The following is a 25,417-nucleotide window of genomic DNA, read 5'->3' as shown; positions in this document are numbered from 1 at the left end:
GGGTCACTTCAAGTTGAGTCAAGATTTGTACACAAAAAATAGAACAATCAAGCAAAGGCATGTGCATAAGCCTTACGAAGTTCCCATTCGATGCTATAGCTACATCTCAACAGCTAGCTTTTAGTGTAGACAAGGAAATTTTGTTCTCCTACAGTGTTTCCCCGATACCAGAACTGACTCGCAAGATATTCTCTCCAGATCCCATTCTGTGGAGAGATGCAAATGTGAGATAAAGGAAAAAAATCATTCCCGATAAGGCGCTCGCGACCACAGCAAATAAAAAATGTGCGTGTATCGTCATGTAGATGCTCAGTGTCTTAGATGCACGGCGAATGAAACAACCGATTACATGATCTGGTCTTGGGTCAGGCCGCCAGTGTGCTCGGTACCTTCCATGACATCGCCGTTGCCCACATTGGTGTATTTGACGTAGGCAAGGCCTAGAGGCCTACCGCCATACTGGTAACCAGTGAATTTGGCTATGAACGTGTTAGTAAATTGACATGCAGAAGCTTTGCAGAACATACCGATAGACGTCTCTGCGTCGGCAGCCTTCTCGAATTCAACTACACCGGTTCCGCGAGAGCGACCGTTGGGCTCGTATTGAATTTCGGCACGCTCGACCTTTCCAATCGTGGTGAAGAGCTCGACAAGATCCTCGTTGCTAGTCGACCATGGTAGGTTGCGAACGTAGATGATGTTGCTGGGTTCTCCGCCTGCAGTGGCAAAGTCTGTGAATGGGTTCGGGGCAGGAGGAGCGGCGTTGGGGTCGAAACCAGGGCCACCGGCACCACCACCGTATCCGCCATTGAAGCCACCGCGACCTCCAAAGCCTCCGTAACCACCACGACCACCAAAGCCACCACGGCCCTGGAAGCCACCACCAAAGCCGCCGCGGCCTCCGAAGCCTCCGCGACCGCCGAATCCACCAGGAGCGCCGGCAAAGCGGTCCTCGCGAACCTCGAGGTTTCGGCCTTGCCAGTCATAGCCGTTGAACTGGGTAATGGCATTCCGGGCATCCTCGGGTGTCTCGAATGCAACCACACCGGAACCCTTTGGGCGGCCATCAGGTGCAATGTGAACGTCAGCGCGAAGGACTTGACCATTGTTGGCAGCCTGGCGGAAGAGGTCCTTCAGGTCCTGCCAGCCAACGTTGTAGGGAAGCTAGGCAAAATGGTTAGCAAAGACCAGCAATGTAAACACAAGGGAACAATGAAATGGGTGTACAAACGTTGGAGACGTAGACCTGTCGTGCTCCGGTTGGACCTCCAGCAGCAGCATTATTACCACCGAAGCCACCGTAGCCGCCGCGACCCATACCGCCGCCAAAGTCACCACGACCGCCGGGGGCACTGAATCGAGGCTCGGCCTCTCGGTCTTCGCGAACGTATACGAGGCGTCCCATGAGGTTCTGGTTGCTGAGCGTTGCAACAGCGTTCTGCGCCTGCTCCCGAGTTGCATATTCCACGATGCCACAGCCCTACACCCAAGCAAAAGCCAGTCAACCTCCATCCTTCTCACGATCAAGACAAGCCATCATCCATTACCTTTGACATTCCGTTCGGTAGTAGCAAGACATCTGCAAAGAGGACCTCTCCAGCTATTTCCACATTAGCCCATCTCTTGACGCGACGCAACACATGCCATCCGTACCTTGGCGCATGAAGTCCTTTAGGTGATGCCACTTGACATCGTACGAGAGATTGCCGACGTAGACGCGACGGTCTTGTTGCGAAGAATCCCTAATGTTCTGCATCATCTCGCCCTTGTTCTCAGTGGGTCGCGATGAGCCACCTCTGCTGGCACCGTACGACTGGTAGCTTCCTGCACCCTGAGCACCGCTGTTGGGGGAGCGCGAGCGGCGTTCAGTGCGACGGTAGTCCTCTCGGCTGCGAGAGCGGCTGCGAGGTGAGTAGGAGCGTCGGGAGCGTCGCGGGGAGCGAGAACGGCGACGAGGGGAGCGGTCGCGCTGGTCATAATTGTCAGTTTCGTACGACATGATTGCGACGGTGCGTCGATCAATGCGTCGAAGCGGAGATGTTGGAGCGGGTTGCGGGTGGGTGATGCGAGCTGGTGCAGGCTCGCAGGGTTGATGGGGTTAGAAGGAGAGGTTGCGCGAGCGGGCGAGCGTGCGTGAGCAGCTCGGAGCTTGGGCAACGACGAACGAAACGCGCGACGGCAGTTGCCGGCCAATCACGTGCCTCTGACCAACACCAGCGAACACCGCGCACCATGGGGGGGTTGGAGTGAGGAGTGAAGGGGAAGGGGAAGTGAACAGCAGCCCGTCTGCCACGGCTGCTCTCGACGGGATGACGGCTAGCAGGTCAGCCCAGGGGCGGGCGAGGAGCGGTGCGGTGCGGTGCGGTGCAGTGCAGTGCGCTTCACTTGCCGCCTGGCGACATGGTTGGCAGCAGACGATTGGCGACGGGACGGGCAAAGGAGAAGAGGTGGCTGTACTCACTCGGTCACTGGGGCGGTAGGTGTCTCCTGCAGAATCTAGCAGGCCAAAAAGTCAGCAGGAAGGCGGCCCTGGTTATGAGGAGAGGCAGAACCGTGATGGCGCTGGCGCGGAGGGCGGACGACGGATGGGGATGGCGACGTTAGGAGGGGGATTGGGGGAAGTCGAGGGGCACTTACCCATCCTGTGTGGAATGAGAAGCAGCTGCCGGTGACACTTGCTTAAGGCCGGGCTCCCTGCCAGCTGAGACGGCCTGTAGGACCCAGTCGTGGCAGTGGTGCAGATATCACGCTGCAGAGAAATTGCCCTTCTTCCGCCTACGCCTCAGCGATGACGCCGTATGCGTCCTCGACGGCGCAGCCCTCCCCACGGCACAGCCCCAGCCAGCCAATCACGCCGCCCACGCCGGATCCGAGAGCAGAGCAGAGTCCCAAGAGCGCGGTTGGTCAGCGGCTGCCGACGTGAACTGTGTCGAGCCTTGGGGGGAGCCAGAGGCGGCCGGTCCGCATCCACTTGCACCCAAGCGAGTCGACGCCTGCCGCTGCCTGACGAGCAATTGTTCCGGCAGATCTTGGAGGCAGATGCGAATGCGGCCGAGATGGAGCTGCGCTCGAGGCACCCTGATGGATGAACTGGGAGAGATAGAGAGGGTGGGTCGTTCGGTCGGACGGTTGACTGCTCGCACGCGCCTTTCCCCCACCATTACGGTAGACCGTGCGCATGCGGGAACGGTCCTTAGTCTGCGGCATTCCTTTAAGCATTAGCTTCCACCCACACCTCATGCATCGAGTACGTAGGCAGATGTATGTACACAATGCTGTCGCCCACCCACAGTGGCCCATCCAACCGGCCAGCCATTGAGTGGCGGCAGCCCGAGCCCCAGAAAACAATGCCGAACCACCACATCGTCACTTTGCCATCATCAGCTGGACCATGGCGCCGAGCCTACGCTGTGCACCAAGACGAAACCCCGTCACACCCGTGCTGGTATGGCCGGGACATTATTTCGATCGCCTTCCGTTAGCCTCGGCCTTTGTGCTGACCACGTATATCATTTCGTGGCTGCCTTCCGGCTCTCCCGATGGTTCACGTACCTACTACATGTTCCGGGATCCGACGCCTAGTCACGTGCGCATGACGGACCAGAAGACAGTGGCCTGGCTCAGGCAGCTTGCGCACCTTTATCTCGTGCTTGGACCCAGATGGAATTGCATAATCCGAGCTTCTGGAATTCCCCGATTACTTTTATTTCAATTCATTGTAGGCAAGCATGCGTTGAATACGGCGTGAAACTTTCCATTGATCATCTACCAAAAACCTAAAAATAAAGATAAAATAGCAAGATTTGAATGATCTGCCTTCTAGACACTCAACAAACCGACACAGACACATCTCCCAATATGGCACGTAGTTCAGTGATGACTGAAATCGGCTCAAATTAGGATAGAGTTTTTTCGCTGAGTAACCATTACAAAGGACCGTAGACATTCGTAGCACTATTCTATCCAGTTAGTGTAGCTAGTATGAACTGTCGGATTACTCAAAGTAGGGCAATTGTTTAGAAAACCAGGGGCCTTTTTGAGAAATCGAGGCTGACAAACCGGTGCAATGGCGCGAGATTCGGAAGTGGTAACGTCATGGTACGGGGAAGCCGAGGTTCCCCACGATGACTCGACTAATCCCCTTCCGCCTTGAACCCTACGGTGTATGTGGTTGCACGACGGCGCCAATTAAAAACAAACATACAATTTCCAGTTTTATATTACTGCGCGTGAGCTGACAACCGTTTGATTCCCCTGTCCAATACCAACACAAAACATGCCTTCCAATTCGCCGTTTCCAGACGTGGAGATCCCGGATGTCGACCTATGGGGACTCATGTTTGAGCGGAAAGACCGCGACTTCTCAGATGACAAGGTCATTTACCGTGCGATCAACTCTGACCGAAAATACACATTCGCCCAAGTAAAGACCCAAGCCACAGCATTCGGCGAGGGCCTCCGGAGTCTCTGGGATTGGCAGAAAGATGATGTTTTGGCCCTCTATGCGCCAAATGATATTGATGTCCCGCCAGTCATATACGGCACCTTTTTTGCAGGTGGAATTGTTACACCTGCAAACCCTGGATATTCCAAAGATGAATTGGCCTACCAACTGGAGAACTCTGGCGCCAAGGCACTCGCCACTACAAAGACGTTCTTGAAAACGGCATTGGAGGCTGCAAAGAAAGTCGGCATCGCAAACGATCGAGTCATCTTGCTGGGATCTGAAAAAGATGAATCCAGTCAGTGCAAGCACTGGACCAGTATTCGGAAGACAGACATCTTAGAACGGTATCGCAGAAGGAAAGCCAACCCCGAAGACCTGTCATTCCTTGCCTACAGTTCTGGTACAACTGGACTGCCAAAAGGCGTGATGCTCAGCCACCGAAACATCATCGCAGACCTGCTTATTCTAAAGGGGGGTGTAGGCCACTGGTACTCATCATCAGAAGACAAGTTTCTAGGCGTCCTCCCCTTCTTCCACATCTACGGTCTCACCGGGCTCGTACACCAGACACTGCACCGAGGCATCGAGCTCGTCGTGATGCCCACTTTCGACCTAAAGATGTTCCTGGAAGCCATCCAGGAGCACAAAATCACTTTCATATACGTAGCACCCCCCGTCATTGTGCGCTTATCCCGAGACAGCATAGTGACCCAGTACAACCTCTCGTCCATAAAGATGATCACGAGTGGCGCCGCGCCCCTCACAAAAGGTCTCGTCGACGCCGTACACAAGCGACTAGGTCTGAAAATCAACCAAGCATACGGCTTGAGCGAAACAAGTCCCGTTACACATACTCAGGTAAATTTTCCCACCCTCTCCGCTCCCCCCCTATCCATTCCACTCCCCCCGCTAACCCAACCCCCTCTTTCAAAAAAAACAGCCCTGGGACGAATGGTATACCTCCATAGGCAGCGTAGGCAAACTCCTCCCAAACATGCAAGCAAAATACATGTCCGCTTCTGGCTCCGAACTCGCCCCCGGCACCACCCCCGGCGAACTCCACCTCCGCGGCCCCAACATCTTCAAAGGCTACTGGAAAAACCCCGCCGCCACCGCCGCCGCCCTGACCGCCGACGGCTTCTTCAAAACAGGCGACATTGGCTTTCAGGACAAACATGATAACTTTTACATCACGGATAGGGTAAAGGAGTTGATCAAGTACAAGGGGTTTCAGGTCCCGCCGGCCGAGTTGGAGGGAAAGTTGATGGAGAGTGAGGTCGTGGATGATGTCGCGGTCATTGGGGTAGAGGACCACGAGCGCCATACCGAGGTGCCGAGGGCGTATGTGGTGCCTGCGGAGAGGATACGGGCGAGCGCGGGCGAGGAGGAGGCGAGGGCGATTGTCAAGTGGATGGAGGGCAGGGTGGCTAATCATAAGTGGTTGAGGGGGGGAGTGGTGTTTGTGCCCGAGATTCCTAAGAGTGCGAGTGGGAAGATTCTCAGGAGGGTGTTGAAGGAGAGGAGTAAGGGGGATGTGGCGTTGGGGGTTGGGGCTACGGCCAAGTTGTGAATACGTGTAGTTGGTTTGCTGGGCGAACTCATTCATCTTCATGTCTTGTTGTTTTCTTTCGCGACAGTAGTATGAGCGAGGTTGGAAATGATTGGATTGTAGTACCTCGACTTTCTAGATTGCATTATCGAATACATGGATTTATCCCTTATTTCATCATCTACCCTTGATTTCTCTTCTGCTTCCATCACGCCCTTTCCACTTTCATATCAGAATTCGTCACACCGTCCCCCTCCCTCCTCCCTCCTCTGAATATACACTCTCAGCTGAAAATTCTCCAATACACACCCCCTTTTTCGTTAATTTCCTTCATATGTAAAACCGAACAGAGAATATCAGATTTGCAAGAAAACAGATAAAAACAAAGTCATGACCCATGAGATCTGGTGGGGAAAAAAAAGCAGACACCACACTGCCATTGATAGAACCACATATCCGCGACTTTGAGTTGAGATAAAAAAAACCATAACTCCATCCAACTCTAAAAGTTGAAAAAGAAAACCAAAGCTCAAAATCGAATAATGGGGTACCCTTTGCCGGAAAATCGTCCAGTTCTTTCCAAAGCAATAATGTGAAAAAGTGGGGAAACCGAGAATGGGAAATTAGAATCTGGCAATCACTGTGTTGCAATGTTTTGCCTGCTCTGCACCACACTCCCTCGCTTGAAATATCTGTATAATAGCTGTAAGCTCCGAGACTTTTTTGTATATGCCGAAGTAAAACAAACAAACAAACAAACACCACGCATAAAGTCAAAAGAGGTCGTATGTCTTCCCCAAAAATGCAAACAAAAATTCGCCCAAAACGCTCAATATTTCCAACTGTTTACCGGGTTGAAAAGGGGGTATGCTATATTTTTTCTTGGTGTGTCGTAGACAAGTCGCGTATGGAAGGGGAAGGCAGAGCAACATCTGGAGCCGGGGAAAAAGGGTCTAGGTGTTCTTATTCCAGACTCCCGTATCCTTTGAAAGGCCCGAAGTAGCAGTAGTACGGTGTCCACCAACGGGTGCGAGGTTGGGGCTGGCCTTGCCACCTCCGCTGCCCCATGACAGTCCGCTCAAGCGCTTGTTGCTTGTACTGGAAGTGGTGGATGCACCATCCCTGCTCTTGTTGACGTCCTCCTCTTCTTCCATGCTAAATAGGCCTTGCTCTTCCTCGATTCTCTCGCGATTGATGCTGCTGCTGCTAACTGCACGATCCATACCAAGACGTCCACTCGAGTTCCCGATGCTAGTGGCTGAGGTAACACGGTTGATGCCAGGATGGACCGGGTTGCTGGTTATGCTTGCCTCGTCTCGGGTGGACAGACGAGTTCGCTGTAATTGCTGGCTGATCATGCTCATCGAAGCTTGGCGGGGAGGCGAAGATAGGTAGGGGCTCGCGTCGCCGGTGGTAGGGCGGCTGATGGCGCGTAGTGAAGGACTCGCTCCAGGGTGGAGGCTTGAGTTGCGTAGCGGCGAGCCAACGTGTCCAAAGGCCGACTGTCCCGGCAATGAGCCGGACTCGAATGCATTGTCATATGTTGGCCCGCGAGGCTTGGCCCACATGGACTGGAACCTGGAAGGAGAAGCAGTCGCTGCCGAGGGAGATCCATACTTGAGGTCGGATGCGGTTGGCGACACACCGAGCCTAGACTGTGCAGCACGTTGGGAGAAGGAACTCTCGTTCTCACCCTGGTCGCGCGAGAAGCGGCGCATCTTTTCCTGTGGGGTGAGCAGGTCGCTCAGCGAGTTTGGCAGCAGATCCTCCTCGAACTTGCCAATCATATCCGTCTCATCCCATTCCTCGTCCTTGAAAGCAGGCCGTGCGCCCAGACTAGATGACATGATACCACGAGAACGATTGGCGGCGAGCTCAGAATGCAGCATTCTTCTTCCCGTGGGCTGCTCTACCGACTCTGGTGGCGAAGAGCCCAACGCGCCAATTCCTCTTCGCGAACCATCACCAAATGCAGAGTCGTGCAGGTTGCGGAGCGCAGGCGAATCAGCCTGGTACGAAGACGGGGGCGAGTTTGCGAGAAACTTTGCTGGTACAGACGAGGCGATGGGGCCATAGCGGGCCATGGTAGAGACACCCTGGCTGTCAAAAGAGGCAGGCAAGCCGACGTCCATGACACTAAGACCCTTGTGTGTGGGCGAGATGGGGAGGCGGCCGTTGTCGTTTGGCGGCGAGCCGTAGTTTGAGCCGGGGTGGGAGGAAAAGGTGGTGTCGATGGTGGGAATCATGTCGTACTGGTTCTTGTGGTTGACGTAGTCGTCCTGGAGGGCGTAGGGGTAGGCTGGCTGCATGCCGCCCATGTGTGCCTGCATGGTCAGCAGGGAGCTGTTGATGGGCAGCTCCTGGTGGTGGGGGACGTTCATGCGGCCAAAGTGGCTGGCAGCGTTTCCGCGGTTGACGACATGGCCGTTTGGCAGGATGTGGGCCAGGGCGCACTTTTGGCCAAACTTGCAGTTGCCCTTTGTGAAGTACTTGCAAGGCGCACGCTCCGTCAGCGGCTCGTCCGAGTGCAGAAAGGGACAGGCCTTGCCTGCCTGGCATGCGCCCTGGCGGTAGAACTTGCATGGGACGTGTGAGGTATCTGGGCATGGTCAGCAAGGGGCGGGGGGAGAGGGAGAGGGAGAGGGAGAGGAGGGCGAATGAGTGAAGACGTACTCTTGTTGTTTGGGGGGCTGCGGGGGCCGGCGAAGCCCATGTCGCGCAGGTTTGGGCGGTGGTCGTGGGCGGGCTGGTTGATGCGGCCGCCTGGGACGGCCATGGGCGCGTGAGTGTTTGCGCCAGCCATTGCGCCAGAGGAGAGGTGGTGGCGGAGGTCGCGCGAGGGTCGTGGGGAGAGTTTGGGCGTGGCCGACGAGTAGGGCTGTGTTGGGGGAGGGTTAAGCTGGTGGGCAAAGGGTCCGTGTGGGAGAGGCGGTGGTGGGGGCTCGTGGTGGGGTTTGTCGTCGCCGGCGTCGAGGGCAAAATTCGAGGGCGCAAAAGTCGCCATGGCGCTGGCGCTTTGGGTGGCAGAGACAGAGGCTGCTGCTGCTGCTGCGCGTCTCGGTCCGGAGTCGGCGGTCCACCTGGGGCCAGCAGAGGGTGAGAGATTTCTCCCTCGCACCAGCGCACCCGAGGGCAGACTCTGGGTGCAGGCGTGGATGGGGCACGTCTCGGGCGGCGGTGGCTAGGCCGGGCGCGGACTAGGCTGGTCGCTTGGGGCGGGCAGCGAGCGTTGGGGCATGGGATGCGCAAACGACTGCGAGTGCGCGTGTGGGGGGGGGGCAGTGGGAAAAAGGAAGCAGAGAGGCCAGTTGCCGGGGCTGCATGCATGCATACACACTCGGACTCTTGGAGGCCTTTGCGTGGATATACATATACACCAGAATATCCCAGCCGTGGCCTCGGCCGCCGCCGCGTGATGCATACACATGTACACATACACAGGCTCGACAGGGCCCCGACGCGTGCCTCGACACTCACATGGCACCTCCCGGCTGAAACGCTCCATGCGGCACCCGGCCATGTGCCTGTCTGACGTCACCGTCCTTCTCCTCGCAAGCAGTGTGCACATATCTACTACACATAGACACACGCCCGTCTGCATTGTGCTCCCCCGCCCTGCACACGCACCAGCCAGACACACGCCCTCGCCCTCGGCCTGCTGCATTGCCATGTCGCGACAGCGGCAGCACCGCCTAAACTTCCTGCACTAGCCCTCACGTGCACTCGGCGCTAGACTCGACGCGAACATCAAACCATCCCATCACTCGATACAACCCGCGTTAGGCGATATCCGACACACCACCACCACCACCACCTGCCTGTCTGCCGGCCATGGTGCTCTCAAATGCCGTCCTCTGCGTCGGGGTATGCTGACCAGGCAGCCAGCCAAGGTCCATGACCTCGCAGCACATTCTGGCAGTGAAGCTGTAGCACCGACATCTTGGCTCGTATACCGGAGCATGCTCCCCTCTCCAGCAGACCAACAAGACGTCTCCAAATATCCCCCAGACAATCGACTGCTTGGTCCACTTGGCTCCTCAACCAGCCACATCGTACCTGGAACCACTCCAAAGGAAAGACTGCCATGAGCTCCCCCCAATGCCTGAGCAGGAAATCACCAACCACGTAGACTCCAAATACGACTGATCCACCAAGTCCCACCGCCAGCACCACATCTGCCGCCCTTTGCTGGTCGTTCCAGTCGATTCGCACCAACGCAACTAGAAAACGATACGTCCATCGTACCAAGCGACAGGGCCAGCACCGCCAGAGCCATCGACGGATTCGCAAATTCCACCTTGGCCGTCCAGCCACTTGCGCTGCGACTTTGATTTCATCTGCAGGACCCCCCGAAGCGTTCGAAATGACCGAATCGCATTTGGCCTTGAGCGTGCCTGCTGGAGCTTTTGGAATAACCGCATCTTGTGCATCGCTGGCCCGTGTTTCTTCCAGCTCCTTGATCTCTTTCTGCTCGTCTGCCACTGTCTTCGTATTGCCCCCACGCGTCTGATTGACATTCGAACTCGCCGCCTGTGTCTTACTCGTCTCGCCATCGTCGCCTCCAGCACCTTTTGCTCGCTTGGCTCTATTCTTGTTCTTGTTCCGATTTCTGTTCTTGCCCATGGTTCAACCCCGAAAAGAAAGGATATCCTCGCCCCTAGTAGTATACGTCGAAAACTGCTGCCGGCTATGTTGATACTTTGCGGAAAAAAGACTCTTGTCTACGGTGAATGTTATTCAAAATCTGTTGGTATTCGTTATTGTCCATGTTTGTCGTATCGCTTGACTTTTTTCTCTCTGTTTGCTGTATAGCGTATCAGATCAATTATCTCAGAAAAGAATGGCAGGCCACACCCCAACCTGCCAGAATCGCGTATCAAAAAATTGACTTTACAGTCAAAGTACGTAATAAAAGGATTCGGGTGGACCTCTGCGAGACCCTGTTAAACCCTAAAAAATAGGTTGGTATTACTACCAAAGCCTCCTAACGGGTATATGTCAAATAGACAAATCTCTATTGGGTACGATAACCAAAATGCGGTTACGACCAAGGCAGCAGCACAGCGAACTGCGGTTGCGACGAAGGCAGCAGAATAGCGAACTACGGTTGCGATGAGAGACGCGTACAAACACATCCAATGCAAACAAGAGGAGGGACCACAATCACAGCTTCTCTGGAAAGGCACACAATTGTATTCGTCGCGCATCCCAAAAAAATCAAGCCCGTATTTCCCACATCCTAATATGTCCCGCCTCATTGGCAACTGCCAACTGCGCCAGACTCCCTTCCTTCTCCTCATCTTCACTTGGTCGTCCCCACGCCACCGCCGTAATCCGTCCCAGCGGCGTTTTCTGACTCGGCCAATTCTTAAACACAGTAGCAGAAGGTAGATGCACCAGCCTCATCGCATTATTCTTCCAGCGACTCGCCATGGCGAGCACCTGTCCATCTGGTGTAAACGCCAGATGCGAAATGGGCGTTGTAAGATTCTGGAGATCTCGCAGCGGTTTCGGTGCGGGAGGGATACCGCCGTTTGCATCGGCTTCCGCGGTGCTGAGGGAAGGGTCGTTTTCGCTCCAGGCGCGACGATCGTAGATGTTGACTACTCCGCTTGAACTGCCGATTGCTACCCATCGATCGCCTCCAAGCCAGTTCTCGCGCCCGCTCTTGCCGCCGAGCGCAATGACCGTGGTGCCCACGGCACCTTCGTCGTTCCAACGTCCTACGATACCGTCTTCGACGCTCCACTCGGTAACTTCACCGTTCTTGCCTGCAATGCACATGCCCGTGCCATCGCCCCACCACGCAAAGTCTGCAATGCCGCCTCGTGATTCGATCCGCACTTGTGTTGTCCATTGGAGCGTTCGGGCATCCAGAATGTTGATGACACCGCCGCCCTTTCTAGATGAACCCCGAAGAGCCATGTATTTGCCATTTGGTGACAAAGCAAAAAACTCCATGGTTCGTTGTTCGTGCTGGTGACCATAGACACGCGACACCTTTTCCACTCGCCCGGTTGCAATATTCCAAACGTGGAAGTAGCGGCGACGTGCGCTCAGGAAGATGCGTGAGTCTGATGCAGATGGGTGGAATGCCGTTGTGACAAGAGGCGTGCGCTTGACGTGCAGTGATGTCAGTAGAGGATTTGGGTTCGGCGGATTTGGATTGACGTGGTGGAGGTATAGTGTTGAGCTGGGTCCGGAGGAAAGCAATAGCGGGTAAGTAGGGTGAAATGATAGGGAGGTAATGGCAGACTGTGGAAACTGTTAGTTATTATCGAATCATGTATTGACCTCGTTCTGCTTACCGGTCCGGCTTTGGACACATCCTTCAGACGCTGAATGTCAATGGTGCCGGCTTGAAGCTTTCTTCGCTTCGCGCTGCCCCTCGAGACCCGCGAAAGGATATCGGCATCCTTCAACAGCTTTGCAAGCGGCGCTGTAGATAGATCCTCATCATCAACGTCCATGTCGCTTGCCGACTCGTTTCCACTCTCATCCTCTTCCATTGTGCGTCTCCGCTTCTTATTGGCCTTGCCTGTCGCATATGCCGCCCAGTTGGGTGTAGGGTAGAGCCTCTCGTACTGCTTGCGCAACCTCCGCGAGTATTCTTTACCGTTGACTACGTCATCGTCTGCTGTCTCCCGCAATTTTCTCAGCTGAGGTACCGACGCCAGACTAACTACCAGCCGCTCGTCGTCGCTATCTTCCCACGCAGGCTTTTCGTCTTCGTCATCCGATTCCTCTGTACCCTTGGGTGCTACAGAGCCTGCTGGTGCAGCAACAGGACCTGCGTCAAAGAAGAACAAGTCCTGGTCTGCTACACCATCGAGAGATGCCTCTTCTGCTCCCGATTCGTCTGAATCGTCACCATATGCGCCGGTTGTACGGTCGAGCGAGAAGTTTTCTAATCCTTGCCGAAAGCCCTCTGAGTCGCCAAATATTATACGCTCAAGCTCCTCTTCTTCAGCATCCTTTGGCAATACCGGCTTTTCCTTTTTCTTTTCCTTTTGCTCAAGCTGTATATCTATGCTTTCCTCGTCGCTCTCCTCACTTTGAGCCCCCTTGTTTTCATCCTCTCCTTCTGTGCCGAAATCTTCAAACTCATCCTCTTCCTGCGGTTCCTTCACCGGCTGCAATGCGCCTGCCTCTGCATCGCCGTCGCCAGCAGCAAGGTCTGCTTGATGTTTTGACGCGCCGTCCGATTTCGCAGCTTTGTATCGCTGGTGTCCCCCCGACTTGTGCGGAATCGTCGTTGCGGGTGCCATTGCCGTTGGATTGTGGATGCGAAGAGGTGCAGGCCGGATGGTCGCAAAACTAACGTCGAGAAAATTGTTGCAGGGATCAGCCAGACGCGACCGGGATTAGCGAACAACGCGACCACCACCCGCTCACATGCCCGCCACTCGCTAGTCCAGCCTTACCACCAAAGAGGTAGGTAGGTGGTGGTGGTCTTATGTTGCACGTCTCTGTTCAATAAATCGAGTAATCAATTGGCTCTAAAAAACTAGCTTACAAAATGCACAGCATCCACCGTATACTTGACATTTCAATTCCGAGAACATATGCCCCGCGAGAGCAAGACTGTGGAGCAAAAGGGCGTGGAGCAAAAGGGCGCAATCCCTCGACTCTATAAGGCAACCCAGATGCTACATGTACTGGACAGGGGAAAAATGAGTCATCATAAGTGATAAACTAGTCAGACCAATACATAAGTGAACAGCCATCCTTAATCGACACTTCTTCTCCCCAACCTTCACCATCCCATAACCGTGACTCCAACCTACGCTTTCCTTTCCCCCCCTCCCTATATTCCCTCAACCCTCACACCTAACCAAACAAAAAAAATGCCGGACCCCAACCTCCAAATCTCCCTCCTCGACCCCTCAGAAGCAGAGCAATACATGCGCATCCGCCACGAAGTCTTCCGCAACACCGTCAACCACATGCTCTACCCGCGCGGCGAGCCCTCACAAGCCACCCTCTCCAAAGTCACGGAATCCATCCGCACTGGCATCGCCGACGGAGTCCTCTTTTTAAAATGCGTCGACGCCTCCACTGGCGAGATGATCGCGGGGGCCCGCTGGCGCTACGTTAAACCGCAGCAAGAGGGCGCTGCGCTGCGCACCTGGGAGGAAGTCGATGCAGATCTCAAATTGCCCGAGCCGTATGAGGAGAGCGACCCGGAAATGTGGAACGAGGTTTTTAGCGTGATGAATGCGAATAAGAGGGAGGTCCTGGGGCAGAAACCGTGTTATGTGCTTGATACCCTGGTTACGTTACCGCAGCATGAGAGGAGGGGTGCGGGGGGTATGCTGGTGAGATGGGGGTGTGAGAGGGCGGATGAGGCGGGCGTGGTCGCGTTTCTTGAGGCGAGTCCGGCGGGCGCGCCGTTGTATGCGCGATTTGGGTTTCAGAGGGTGAAGGAGGTTTCCTTTGATTTGAGGAAGTGGGGTGGAACAACGACGCTTGATCTTACTGTAAGTTTTTTTTGGGGGAGGGGGGAGGGGGGGGGGGGAAATTGAGAGTATGGTTGATTAAATATTGAACTAACTTTGTGACAGCTTATGGTGAGGCCGGCGAAAGAGAAGGCGACAGAGTAGATGTTTGTCCTGGGTTTGTATATCAAGCGTCACGCATAGCTTTGTATAGTTGTGACGTCTTGGTCCGTCACTGGCTTAGATTGAGCGATCAAAAGACCAAAACGGTAATAAACGTCGATCAGACAATACTCGGATAGCAATTTCGAGTTATGATCTGATTGATGCTTTGGGCTTTCAAATGTTCACGTTTTGCTCTCGAGATCAGCAAAGAAAGCGTATCCTCGAAACAGAACTGAATTTGCGTCTGACAATCAGTCATACAGAAGTCACCACGGGGAAACCAACAAGTCTCAAAGAAACTGGAAACTCTAGAACACCTGTTCACTGTAACTGTGCTTTACTGTAAATAGTTCTATCATGCAAACAGGCATGTATCCGAAAGAACTGACCCCCTGAAATCAACTGCTTCGCAACAAACGAAACCTCAAAATGCACCAAAACAATAAAATATGTGCACATTTGAAGCAAGTCAACAAATAGAGACGCCGGCAAACACAAAAAGCAGACAACTGCTAATATGAAAAAAAAAACGCCACGCAATGCAGATCTTGGGTGAGCATTCCACTTCAACCCATGTATCCTATAAAGTATTGTCCAACACTAAAGCGCCCTGTTTGCTGTGCATATAAAGCCACATATCGTATTCCCAGGCAGTCCATGGTCGATCTATCGGTATCCTTGGCATGCCAATAATCCTCCGACACTCCATAAAAGAGGATCGTAATTCATCCTGCTCTTACACCTTCTTCTTCTTTGTATGAAACATGCTATATTCCTCCCTCTTTCTCTTGGGAGCGGGAGCTACACCTCCACTTGCTGGCCTTGGCTTCGGCGCGCTAAACTGCTGCCCTGCAGGTAGCGAGGTTCGTGACGGTGGCGGTGGGTTGCGCTGTTGCGGCGCTGGTCGCTGTGTGATGTTGGGACGGCTTGTAGAGGGCACAGGTCTTGAAGGCTCCGGTCTGTTTGCCATGGATGTAGAGGCCTGTTTGGACAAGACCATGCTCCGAGGAGCCTCGCTCTCTGCCATTCGAACCATACGCGCCGGAGCTTGCTGGATGGGCCTTTTCCTTTGGGCTAGGAGATGCGCAGGTATCTGGCTGGCTTTTGGCCGCTCACGTCCGTGGTCGAACATGCCTCGTTTCAGCTTATCGAAAGCGGCTTTGCCTGTCTTCGCAGGCGCACCAGAAGGTTGACCCCAACTTGTCGTAGTTCGGCCCGTGAACATCCTGCTGCCTCCAGAACCATACCCAATCCTGCTATCCACGATAAGGGTCTTGTTTTGTGCGCGATCCTTTTGTATCGCCTTCATCTGCTGCTTCAGCGCCTCTTGATCGGCCTGTTTCTCGCGCTCCGCGTCCTTCTTCAGCTTCCGGTAGACTTTACTCCAGTTCTGAGGGTCGCGCGGTTCATGTGGCTTCTTCTCCCAGTCTGGTATGTCTCGTTTTATGAAGCGGAGCCAGATTTCACCCGTCTCTCCGAGAAGCTGAGGGCAATTGGACTCGAGCTCGATAAGCTGGTCGGGGCTTTGTACGAATCGGAGAACAGGCTGAAGGAAAGAGTAGGGCAAATCGCCAACGTCGCGGAGCATGTCGATGTTTTTGATAAGCCGCTGACGGGCCAGCTCGAACAGGGTAAGAGCCGGCATGGTGTAGGCAACGGGGGCGTTGCGAAACGTTTGTGCAGAGGTGTTGAAATTTGATATGTCGCGGGGTTCGGTATCGAAGTTGGGGTACTGTGTAGCTCGTCGGTTGGGCTTTAAAGATCGCTGAAAGGGTGGTTTCCACTTGTAGTTATGCCAACCATGGACGAGTGGTACGTAGGCAGCGTGGGCATTGGCTGGGGTCGAGAACCCCACAACATTCACGGGTGCATCTCGCTAGCCTAGACTTCAAAGAAAATAATGTTTTTTGAACAGTGTTATGGACAAAGCGACAAAGCGAATGATCAGAATAGAGAGCTGAGTGTAATGAAGGAGAAGGCACCAAAGGTGTATATCTGACGTCGGATGGGCCCTGGCGCTAGTTCAGATCCCTGCCAGACGCCGCGATGGACCATCAAACTGCGGCGTCGCGACTTTGAATGCTGCAATAGTCCCCCACCAGTGACCCCAACAGCTGTCGCATATTCGCGCCTCTACACCGAAACGATGGCGACAAAGGAATGGGGCCTGTTGTCCCAAGCAGATGAAGGTAGAACCAGCTATTGCTTGCTTCGAGTCTCCCTCTAACCTGAGCAGATGCGCTCCACAATGTATCGCGCCTTCTAGCAGTTGAGGCTCGTCCATACACAAACGCCGCGGGTCGCCTGCTCAAGCCGGGATTCTTTGAAGATGCACGCCCAAAACAGCTTCCCTCGCCGCCGCCAGACGGCACAGCTGCTGAGGAGGAAGCAGCCGCGTTGAAAGCCGAGCGCGAACAGCAGGCACACAACATTGAGATATGGCGCAAGGATATCATGAACGAGCTTTCGCTGCTCGACTACGCAATTCTACGCGCCGAATTCACGACAAACAGCAATCACACAGAGCGCGAGCGATACGCCGTGGAAAAGACGGCCATCGAGGCAAAGCAGGACCATGTGCGCAAGACCATCGAAGATCTTCGCGTCCGACTCGTCGAAGCCAAGGAAACACTCGCCGTGCGTAAGACATACGACGAGTTGACCGAAAAGATCACAAGCAGTAAGATGCTCAAGCCGCGCGATGAGCAAGCACATGCACACGTGAAGCTGGATCAAGAGATACGGGAGCTTGAGCACGAAGTACAGTCAGCCAAGGATACATGGAGTGAGCGCCGCACACAGTTTGGCCGCATAGAAGAGGAGGCTCGGGAGATGCTGCGCATGATCAAGGATGAGAAGGAAGAGGCTGAGCGCAAGGAGGGCATGATGAAGGATGGGGACGAGGATGGCGAGGGAGAAGGCAGCATGTCCAGGGGAGATGTCAGCCATGCTGGTACGCCACGGCCGGACGGCGGTATGACGCCCGTACATGCCAGCCAAGGCGGAGAAGGGTCGTCACTACGAGCACCGCCCCAAGATCGGCTGAAGCCTCTATCTCGAGACGTCAGTGTCGCACCCTCAGCTAGGTCTGGTGCGGCAGAGGACACTGAAATGGCAGATTTGGCTGCCAACTCAGGCCATGCCAATGCAGATGACTCTGATGGGTTAGAAGAGGGGGAAGACCTGGAAGACGGTGAGCATGACGGTGACGATGGACCATCAATGAGTATGGACGAGTCGTAGTTACATGTGGAACAGTGTCTTTTCTCATGATTTGCCTGCATAGCGCGGTGTTCGGGTATCAATGTATCTTCATCTTTCGTAACGGGCTTGTATCATCTAGTCGGAGCATAACAATCCTGATTTACGAAGCCTCACTCATGGCAGCCTTTCCCTTTGCAACGGCCTCCTTTGCCTTTGCGACTTCCTCCTCGGAAGCCTCGCTGCTGTTCTCCTAGGTTTGGTCAATACCATCATTTTTGTGTACTTCATGAGTTGTCCAACTTACAAGTTCCTCTTCCAGTTTCTCGACTGCTTGCTCAATCTTGACCTTCATGCCGGGCAGTACGTTCTTGGTCTCCTGAAGGGCTTGACGCTGTAATGAAGTTAGTGGCTGATTACAGGGTTTTGGTGAAGCCCTAGGGCATAGGGACATAGCGTACCTCTTGCTTGAGTGTGTATTCGCCATTGTGTTCATCTTGACTGGCTTCGGCCTTCTTGACGCGTGCTTCTTGCTGCTCAATCTCTTTATGGTAGCTTGCTTCCTCCTTCACTAAGCGGAGCACAACGCCAGTTGCTATTGCGAGCTTGGACGGAGGGGCCATAGCGGATACTTGGGGGTTGCGTATGTAGAAACAGAAAGGATTGGTGTCAATTTCACAAGGAACTCGGCTTTTCTGTGTTTAAGCTTCCTGGCTTTGGTTGTTGCCTGCTTGGAAATGTTCGTCTGGCCGCGGGGCTAAACTGCCCCACTGACCTTGTCTACAGACTGGTCTCGACATGTACCAACACCAAGATGGCAGTCCCCGGGCAGCAATACAAAGAATTGGATATTACATCCCTTGATAAACCCACTCCCCTGCATAACATCTCTCATATGCGTGCAGCTAGGTCGATATCTGTAGTGCCAAGACCACTTAACCGTCCCTTTACAGACTAGACCAGAACGCGTCCCACGCGTCCACAGGAGGAGTGGGCGCGATAAACTCCACCTCCCTGGCAACCCCTCTTAGTACAACATCAACACATTCACCCTGGCTGCCGCATAGAGCGCCCCAACAATGTCTTCCCCACCCCAGCGTCGCTCTCAGCGCACTTCGGCCTCGGCGACGCCAAGGAGAAGCGCTCGTGGCCAAAATTCTCAGATGCAATCGAGTCCAGCACCAGTAGGTCCGGACGAGCAACTCCAATCCGAGGCGACACAAGCTTCACAACGTGGACCTCAAGCAACTCCAAGAAATGCACGGTTTCAGACCACTTCGACCCAATCGCCTCTATTCTTCCAGTCCTCGCCTGCCCCTGCAAATGGGGCTGAGGAAAGCGATGGTGGTGCAACACCAAAGGCGTCGGCCATGAATATCGGAGGTATGGAGAACGGGCAATTCATCAGTGACATGACTAACATGTACAGACTCGTCGCCTATCCACTACGCATCCAGCTCTAGCCCTGGTCGAGCCCGCAATGCCCAGAGCAATATTCCGGGTAGCAGCAGTAGCGCCCTCTTCGTCCGTGGCTCAGAGTCTGCAGCACGTAGTCGACGCAATGATATCCACTCTGATGTCTTTGGGACTAGCTCTACCAATCGCCGCCGCAGACTGTTCGTCGACGAGAATGGCATGCCTGTCCAGGATGCCTCAGATGCAGCAACATTTTCCAATATCAACCCAGATACTTCTGATGCCGACGTGTTGGGTGGGAACTCTTCACGAGTCATTTGGGGAACTAACGTGTCTCTGGTGGATGCTCGTCATGCAATGAGGGACTTTCTCATGAACTTTCAAAAGAAGTATCGCATGATTCAGGATGGTGAGCTGGAAGAAGGCATGAATCTTCCTCCGAACCATCCAGGTATGGCTCGAGAATACGTTGATCTCATGAAGATGATGCTTGAGCTTGGTGTCACGCCATTGAACTTGGATGCTCGCAACCTCAAGGCCTATCCGCCCACGAGGAAGCTTTGGCACCAGTTGCAGGCGTACCCCAACGAAATCATCCCCATCATGGATGTTGCTATAAAGGACACTATGCTCGAGCTTGCCGAGAAGCGAATGGCGGAGATGCGGACTCAACTTTCGCAGCAACAACGTGGTGCTCAGCCCAGAGACCGTGATTCCAGTTCCCTACCCCCAATGCCGAGTTCTGATGCACCCACTCCTGGTGCTCCGTCTCCTGCTCCATTCCCGGAGATCCCCAATCTGGTCAGCGAAGTGGATCAAAAGACTTACAACGTAAGGCCATTTGGCCTGGATAAGACCATCAATCTGCGCGAGCTGAATCCCGGTGATATGGACAAACTTGTCAGTGTCAAGGGCCTGGTTATTAGGACTACTCCAATTATTCCTGATATGAAAGATGGTAAGTTGAAGTATGAGAATCTGTCGGTAGTAGCTAACACCACTAGCCTTCTTCCGCTGCTCTGTGTGTAACCATACGGTCAGGGTAGACATTGACCGCGGTAAGATCACCGAACCTACCAAATGCCCGCGTGCGGTGTGCGAGTCGCCCAACTCGATGCAAATCGTGCACAACCGCTCCGGGTTTGCCAACAAGCAGGTCATCAAGCTACAAGAGACTCCTGATGATATGCCAGATGGCCAAACACCGCACTCAGTATCCCTTTGCGCATACGATGAACTTGTCGATGTCTGCAAAGCTGGTGACCGCGTAGAGATTACTGGCATCTTCAAATGCAACCAGGTCCGCATCAACCCACGACAACGATCAGTCAAAAACATCTTTAAGACCTATGTCGATGCGCTGCATATCCAAAAAGTTGATAAGAAGCGCTTGGGTATTGATGTATCGACAATTGAGGAGGAACTTGCGGAGCATGCAGCTGGTGATTTGGAAGAAACTCGCAAAGTTACCGAGGAAGAGGAAGCGAAGATCAAAGCCACCGGTGCTCGTCCTGATGTGTACGAGCTACTTTCTCGGTCGCTCGCCCCCAGTATCTATGAGATGGAGGACGTCAAGAAGGGCATCTTGCTCCAACTCTTTGGTGGCACCAACAAGCAGTTCGAAAAGGGTGGTAGTCCAAAGTACCGTGGCGACATCAACGTTCTGCTCTGTGGTGACCCATCCACCGCCAAGTCCCAAATTCTGCAATACGTCCACAGAATCGCACCGCGTGGTGTGTACACATCTGGAAAGGGATCCTCAGCTGTTGGTTTGACTGCATACGTTACTCGCGACCCAGAGACTCGACAGCTGGTCCTCGAATCTGGTGCTCTAGTACTTTCAGACGGTGGTGTTTGCTGTATTGACGAGTTCGACAAGATGTCAGAAGCTACTCGATCTGTTCTACACGAAGTCATGGAGCAGCAGACTGTTTCTATTGCCAAAGCCGGCATTATCACCACCCTTAACGCGCGTACTTCCATCTTAGCGTCTGCCAATCCCATCGGCTCCAAGTACAACGTCAACCTCCCAGTCCCACAAAATATCGATCTCCCGCCGACCCTGCTTTCGCGTTTCGATCTCGTTTACCTTGTCTTGGACCGTATCGATGAGCAGAACGATCGTCGCATGGCTCGTCACTTGGTTGGCATGTACCTTGAAGACACACCCGAGAATGCTGCGAAGAACGAGGTTTTGCCCATTGAGTTCTTGACTGCCTACATCTCTTATGCCCGCTCCAACATTCACCCCAAGATTACTGAGCCTGCATCGAAAGCGCTTGTAGATGCGTATGTCGCCATGCGTGGACTGGGTGCTGATGTCCGCTCGCAAGAACGAAGAATCACGGCAACTACACGTCAGCTGGAGTCAATGATTCGACTCTCGGAAGCCCATGCCAAGATGCGTCTTTCTGAGGAGGTCACAGCCGACGATGTCCACGAAGCCGTCCGCCTCATCAAGTCGGCGCTCAAGCAGGCAGCTACTGATGCACGCACGGGATTGATCGACATGTCGCTCCTTACAGAAGGCACCTCGACTAGCGATCGTCGCAGAAAGGAGGATTTGAAGCGTGCAGTCTTGGCTTCGCTCGATGAGCTTGGTTCTGCTGGCCAGAGCGTACGATTGAGCGACTTGATGAAGAGTGTCCGAGAAGGCGCGAGCGAACAAGTAGAAAACCAGGAGTTCCTAGAGGTGTTACGAAGCGCGGAGCTGGAGGGCGCTGTGCAAATCACGGGTGAGGGTATGCGGAGGACAGTGAAGAAAGTTGTTGGTACCTTTTAAGCTCTTGAGCATAGTATTGGGATTCGATGCCGCTACTGGCATTCATTGCTGGCCTGATGATGTGATGGAAAATTCGGTGTAACGTAGCATGTCGTTTGGTTGCTACCTTGCGTTTGAATAGATGATCATGATATCCATGTTTTCAGAAGCTCAATATATGGATGTATTGTGTTGGTCTGCTTGAAGTCTCACACAGCGTGCCTTATATGTGTCTAGCTTTTGCAAGACTCTTTACATCTCTTGATTGATCGGCTGGTACCTCTGAATGCAATCTTAGTCTTGTAATTGAATCCCAATTACTTTCTTGCTAGAATGACTAGTCGTACCTACTTGTACAGATCTCTAAGTATCGCAGGATAAGCAACATATCAAGACCATATGCAATATGTTCTCAATCACCTAAAGCCTACTAGGCGGATCACCATGCCAATTCTCTGCGCTAGCTTCTACCAATACTTTCACTCCGTGCAAACCCCCCTAAGACCACCTCTGGCGAAAGAGCGCCATGTCCATCCTGCCCACTCCTCTGTCAAAAAAACTCCAAATCGTAGCCTATTTCTAATCTTCATCATAATCTGGTGCTAACTGAATCTTGATCCCACCTCCGCGAACTCATTGCTTTCAAGCAGTACTGATGTACAGAATGTTTTTTTTATTTAAACATAACTAAAATTTTAAAAACCTAGAGCTCCGATAAATAGAAGCGTGCAGTTTCGCCGAAGCCAACGGACTGAAGCTTTTTACCGTCTCTGCCCGCCAATTCTGCTTACCCCATTCAGGCTTTTCCCCACCCCACCCTCCACCACTCTCCATTTATCCTGTAGATCCGGCAATACGAATACGAACCCCAGGAAGTATCTAATTCCCGCGCCACGTCTCGATCGGACGGAAGAAATAAGAGAGAGAAAAAAAGCCGTAAATAGAAGCACAGACGCTCTGTGTGACATGCCACTTCCATTCATTAAACCCACACTTCCCTGCCCTCTCCCCCCGCCCGCCCTGTTTCTAGGATAGTAGAGACAGAAAAGATGACAGGAAAATCCAGTGCTTGTGTGAATGAGCTCAGGGATTTTTGGTTAGGTGTGCAGTGGAATTCGAGAAGTCGCTTGTAACAGTTTCTAAAAAAGTATGCGGAGAAGGGGGGAAAGGCGGGTTCGGTGTATACATCCACCGAGAAAACAGAGAAAAAGAGAGAGAGAGAGAGAGTAAAAGTAAAGTAACATTGATCGCCATGAATTAGCATGGCGCTTGATCCCTGGCAGAACACGTATATAAACTACGGTGCAATGCTTAAAATCAAAAGCAATTTATTTCCTTTTTCGCGGTCCGCCCCAACCCACCCCCTCCTTCACATGCTTGCGCAAAATGAAGTCTCTCCTGCCTCTTCTTGTTTACGGTGGCGCAGGCGTAGTAGCATCCGCATCTGCATACTCGCACCATGACAGCTCCCCCCAGCAACCCAAGAGCTTCTTTCGCCAAATCGGAAATGCAACATGGATCCTAGGAAACGAGCTCTGGAACGTAACGCAAAACGCACAGTATGCGACTAAATTAATGTTTAAAGGAAAGGATCGTGTGGGCGAGGCGGTAGGGCATTATGTTAGTTACAGTACGTAAAATAGCATTCAGTCTCATGCATTCCAAACCGCTCCACGAAACTACACAAGAGTTCGCCATATTTTTTTTTCCCCTCTAAACCAAAAGAAAAACTCACCTCCATATAATAGACGGCGCAGCATCCGACCTCCGCTGGACCACAGCATCCATCGCATCATCCGGCCCCAACTGGCTCGACATACGCTTCCGCGCTGTCGAAGGTGATTTCCACTGGGTTCTCCACGACGACCTCGCGGGCGCATACCAATACTTCATCAACCGCGCGCTCCCCACACTAGGTGAATTCCGCACGCTCTGGCGCCTCTCCAACGCCTCCTTCCCCAACGCCTCTACAAACGTGAAAAGCGGGCCGCTCCCACCATTCTCCGCGTACCAAAACCCGACGAAGGTGCAGGACGAGACATGGCAGAAGAGCGACGGCACATTCTTAACCAAATACGACTGGGCTGCTTTTCTGCGCGAGCAGACGGCGTATGGGGTGTGGGGCGACGAGGTGGGGAGTTGGTATTTGCATGCTGGTAAGGACTACTTGAATGGGGATCAGTTGAAGCAGGAGTTGATGCTGCATCGCGAGTCCCAGACGGGGGATACGGTGCAGTTGAATATGCTGCACGGGACGCATTATCAAGCCTCGTCCCGCGATTCGTTTGCTGCGGGGAATGCGAATGCTCGGGTTTGGGGACCTTGGCTGTGGTACTTGAATGGCGGGAGTAGGCAGGATGCTGTTGCGCGGTGGGAAAAGGAGGAGAAAGAGTGGCCGTATGCGTGGTTTGAGAATACAGCGTATCAGTCTCGCGGCGCGGTGCAAGGAAAGCTGCTGCTGAGTGATGGACGGCCTGCGGCTGGGGCAGCAGTGTTTCTTGGTGATAATCGCAACGAGACGGTGTCGACGCTGGATCAGGGCCAGAATTATTACTATACGGCCTACGCGGATGATACGGGCTCGTTCTGTATACGCGACGTACGGTCGGGCACGTATGCCTTGTATGCGTGGGGAAACGGCAGGCCGATTGCAGATGTCATAACGAACTTTACGCACAACGATGTTGAAATCGTAAAGGGAAAGACGACAACGTTACCGTTACTCACCTGGCCTGTTACAAACAGAACAAAACGCATCTTCCAAATCGGAGATTTCGACCGCAAAACAGACGGGTTTTATCTGGCAGACCCGGCGATTCCAGTACAGCACGCTCGCATAGATAAATGTCCCGCCAATCTAACGTATACCGTCGGTACTAGCACGCCATCGAGAGATTGGTGCTTTGGCCAGTCGAAACTGGGGACTTGGTCGGTTTCTTTCCCGGTCCCCTCTGCAAATAGTACCGCTGCTAGACTTGTCGTGTCTCTTGCCGGCTTTTCCCAAGGATCCAGCGCTGACATTTTGCTCAACGAGGCTAAAATCGGTAATATCACCAGTGCCAGCTTGGCTAATAGCCAGGATACGTACCGTGGTGCTACGAGGGCCGGGGAGTGGAGACGCTTGGAGTTTGGAGTTCCGCGGGGGCTTTTCAAAGAAGGGCAGAACAGGCTAGACGTCAGAGTTACTAAAAGCACACAGTGGAGGGGATGGCTGTGGGATAGTCTAGTTTTGGAAGCTGTGTAGAATGTGGGGCGTTGGCAACGTCCATGCATCGCGCCTGCATCTCACATAGGTGTCGTCAACATGGCCTAATCATAAAAAGAGAACCAGCCAATAATATGAAGACTAAAATCTTTTGATTTCCCGTTTCCCACGCAATGCAAATGTCTTTGTTTTCCTGTCCATACCTATTCCATGCACCCTAGCCGGTCATTGAGAA

General features: G+C 53.5%; 11 protein-coding genes across 11 annotated transcripts; 5 read left to right on the top strand and 6 right to left on the bottom strand.

Annotated features, from left to right (window-relative positions):
* Positions 1 to 4: 4 nt before the first annotated feature.
* On the bottom strand, positions 5 to 2,722 carry PSV08DRAFT_357905 (uncharacterized protein). The gene is made up of 7 exons (XM_014222674.1): positions 2,638 to 2,722; positions 2,462 to 2,496; positions 1,654 to 1,969; positions 1,548 to 1,600; positions 1,232 to 1,480; positions 528 to 1,164; positions 5 to 479 (listed from the first exon to the last, which is right to left on the bottom strand). The coding sequence occupies exons 1-7, from the start codon at positions 2,639 to 2,641 to the stop codon at positions 346 to 348; spliced, it is 1,428 nt and encodes a 475-aa protein (XP_014078149.1). The 5' UTR covers positions 2,642 to 2,722; the 3' UTR covers positions 5 to 345.
* Positions 2,723 to 4,276: 1,554 nt separating this feature from the next.
* On the top strand, positions 4,277 to 6,345 carry PSV08DRAFT_192752 (uncharacterized protein; the record flags this gene model as incomplete). The annotated part of the gene is made up of 2 exons (XM_014222673.1): positions 4,277 to 5,305; positions 5,388 to 6,345. 2 exons carry the CDS (start codon positions 4,277 to 4,279, stop codon positions 6,015 to 6,017), a joined length of 1,659 nt encoding a protein of 552 aa, XP_014078148.1. The 3' UTR covers positions 6,018 to 6,345.
* A 576-nt stretch (positions 6,346 to 6,921) lies between these two features.
* On the bottom strand, positions 6,922 to 9,000 carry PSV08DRAFT_376027 (uncharacterized protein; the record flags this gene model as incomplete). The annotated part of the gene is made up of 2 exons (XM_014222672.2): positions 6,922 to 8,595; positions 8,670 to 9,000. 2 exons carry the CDS (start codon positions 8,998 to 9,000, stop codon positions 6,950 to 6,952), a joined length of 1,977 nt encoding a protein of 658 aa, XP_014078147.1. The 3' UTR covers positions 6,922 to 6,949.
* A 792-nt stretch (positions 9,001 to 9,792) lies between these two features.
* PSV08DRAFT_376023 (uncharacterized protein) lies at positions 9,793 to 10,641 on the bottom strand. Its single transcript, XM_066093316.1, has one exon. It carries the CDS (start codon positions 10,617 to 10,619, stop codon positions 9,837 to 9,839), a length of 783 nt encoding a protein of 260 aa, XP_065949943.1. The 5' UTR covers positions 10,620 to 10,641; the 3' UTR covers positions 9,793 to 9,836.
* Positions 10,642 to 11,171: 530 nt separating this feature from the next.
* Positions 11,172 to 13,292, bottom strand: PSV08DRAFT_192747 (WD40-repeat-containing domain protein). The gene is made up of 2 exons (XM_014222670.2): positions 12,305 to 13,292; positions 11,172 to 12,251 (listed from the first exon to the last, which is right to left on the bottom strand). The coding sequence occupies exons 1-2, from the start codon at positions 13,262 to 13,264 to the stop codon at positions 11,214 to 11,216; spliced, it is 1,998 nt and encodes a 665-aa protein (XP_014078145.1). The 5' UTR covers positions 13,265 to 13,292; the 3' UTR covers positions 11,172 to 11,213.
* Positions 13,293 to 13,752: 460 nt separating this feature from the next.
* On the top strand, positions 13,753 to 14,688 carry PSV08DRAFT_1481 (uncharacterized protein). The gene is made up of 2 exons (XM_014222669.2): positions 13,753 to 14,476; positions 14,561 to 14,688. Exons 1-2 carry the CDS (start codon positions 13,844 to 13,846, stop codon positions 14,597 to 14,599), a joined length of 672 nt encoding a protein of 223 aa, XP_014078144.1. The 5' UTR covers positions 13,753 to 13,843; the 3' UTR covers positions 14,600 to 14,688.
* A 193-nt stretch (positions 14,689 to 14,881) lies between these two features.
* Positions 14,882 to 16,547, bottom strand: PSV08DRAFT_357900 (RNA polymerase II transcription factor SIII subunit A-domain-containing protein). The gene has a single exon (XM_014222668.2). It carries the CDS (start codon positions 16,242 to 16,244, stop codon positions 15,336 to 15,338), a length of 909 nt encoding a protein of 302 aa, XP_014078143.1. The 5' UTR covers positions 16,245 to 16,547; the 3' UTR covers positions 14,882 to 15,335.
* Positions 16,548 to 16,683: 136 nt separating this feature from the next.
* PSV08DRAFT_1476 (Tho complex subunit 7-domain-containing protein) lies at positions 16,684 to 18,053 on the top strand. The gene is made up of 2 exons (XM_014222667.2): positions 16,684 to 16,788; positions 16,836 to 18,053. Exons 1-2 carry the CDS (start codon positions 16,746 to 16,748, stop codon positions 17,840 to 17,842), a joined length of 1,050 nt encoding a protein of 349 aa, XP_014078142.1. The 5' UTR covers positions 16,684 to 16,745; the 3' UTR covers positions 17,843 to 18,053.
* PSV08DRAFT_406461 (tubulin binding cofactor A) lies at positions 17,755 to 18,518 on the bottom strand. The gene is made up of 3 exons (XM_014222666.2): positions 18,262 to 18,518; positions 18,108 to 18,194; positions 17,755 to 18,053 (listed from the first exon to the last, which is right to left on the bottom strand). Exons 1-3 carry the CDS (start codon positions 18,421 to 18,423, stop codon positions 17,964 to 17,966), a joined length of 339 nt encoding a protein of 112 aa, XP_014078141.2. The 5' UTR covers positions 18,424 to 18,518; the 3' UTR covers positions 17,755 to 17,963.
* Positions 18,519 to 18,879: 361 nt separating this feature from the next.
* Positions 18,880 to 22,172, top strand: PSV08DRAFT_192732 (MCM2/3/5 family-domain-containing protein; the record flags this gene model as incomplete). The annotated part of the gene is made up of 3 exons (XM_014222665.2): positions 18,880 to 19,183; positions 19,230 to 20,174; positions 20,221 to 22,172. 3 exons carry the CDS (start codon positions 18,880 to 18,882, stop codon positions 21,996 to 21,998), a joined length of 3,027 nt encoding a protein of 1,008 aa, XP_014078140.1. The 3' UTR covers positions 21,999 to 22,172.
* Positions 22,173 to 23,363: 1,191 nt separating this feature from the next.
* Positions 23,364 to 25,335, top strand: PSV08DRAFT_213456 (polysaccharide lyase; the record flags this gene model as incomplete). The annotated part of the gene is made up of 2 exons (XM_014222664.1): positions 23,364 to 23,607; positions 23,726 to 25,335. 2 exons carry the CDS (start codon positions 23,364 to 23,366, stop codon positions 25,219 to 25,221), a joined length of 1,740 nt encoding a protein of 579 aa, XP_014078139.1. The 3' UTR covers positions 25,222 to 25,335.
* Between the last annotated feature and the right edge of the window lie 82 nt (positions 25,336 to 25,417).

Source organism: Bipolaris maydis, assembly GCF_028858645.1.
Source record: "Bipolaris maydis strain C4 unplaced genomic scaffold PSV08scaffold_1, whole genome shotgun sequence".
NCBI lineage: Eukaryota > Fungi > Ascomycota > Dothideomycetes > Pleosporales > Pleosporaceae > Bipolaris > Bipolaris maydis.
The sequence above is the reverse complement of the archived record's forward strand: the minus strand, read 5'-3'. Positions and strand labels throughout refer to the sequence as shown.

Bases quoted from the DNA above. Each gene is read 5' to 3' on its own strand.
- PSV08DRAFT_357905 (XM_014222674.1), bottom strand. The intron at 1,970-2,461 runs GTGAGTACAGCC...AATTATGACCAG, and splicing joins CCTACCGCCCCAGTGACCGA to CGCGACCGCTCCCCTCGTCG. The intron at 1,481-1,547 runs GTAATGGATGAT...GCTTGGGTGTAG, and splicing joins TACCGAACGGAATGTCAAAG to GGCTGTGGCATCGTGGAATA.
- PSV08DRAFT_376023 (XM_066093316.1), bottom strand. From the start codon at position 10,619: ATGGGCAAGAACAGAAATCGGAACAAGAACAAGAATAGAGCCAAGCGA.
- PSV08DRAFT_192747 (XM_014222670.2), bottom strand. From the start codon at position 13,264: ATGGCACCCGCAACGACGATTCCGCACAAGTCGGGGGGACACCAGCGA. The intron at 12,252-12,304 runs GTAAGCAGAACG...CAGTTTCCACAG, and splicing joins ATGTGTCCAAAGCCGGACCG to TCTGCCATTACCTCCCTATC.
- PSV08DRAFT_1481 (XM_014222669.2), top strand. From the start codon at position 13,844: ATGCCGGACCCCAACCTCCAAATCTCCCTCCTCGACCCCTCAGAAGCA. The intron at 14,477-14,560 runs GTAAGTTTTTTT...ACTTTGTGACAG, and splicing joins CAACGACGCTTGATCTTACT to CTTATGGTGAGGCCGGCGAA.
- PSV08DRAFT_357900 (XM_014222668.2), bottom strand. From the start codon at position 16,244: ATGCCGGCTCTTACCCTGTTCGAGCTGGCCCGTCAGCGGCTTATCAAA.
- PSV08DRAFT_1476 (XM_014222667.2), top strand. From the start codon at position 16,746: ATGGCGACAAAGGAATGGGGCCTGTTGTCCCAAGCAGATGAAG. The intron at 16,789-16,835 runs GTAGAACCAGCT...TAACCTGAGCAG, and splicing joins GTTGTCCCAAGCAGATGAAG to ATGCGCTCCACAATGTATCG.
- PSV08DRAFT_406461 (XM_014222666.2), bottom strand. From the start codon at position 18,423: ATGGCCCCTCCGTCCAAGCTCGCAATAGCAACTGGCGTTGTGCTCCGC. The intron at 18,195-18,261 runs GTACGCTATGTC...ACTTCATTACAG, and splicing joins AATACACACTCAAGCAAGAG to CGTCAAGCCCTTCAGGAGAC. The intron at 18,054-18,107 runs GTAAGTTGGACA...GACCAAACCTAG, and splicing joins AGAAACTGGAAGAGGAACTT to GAGAACAGCAGCGAGGCTTC.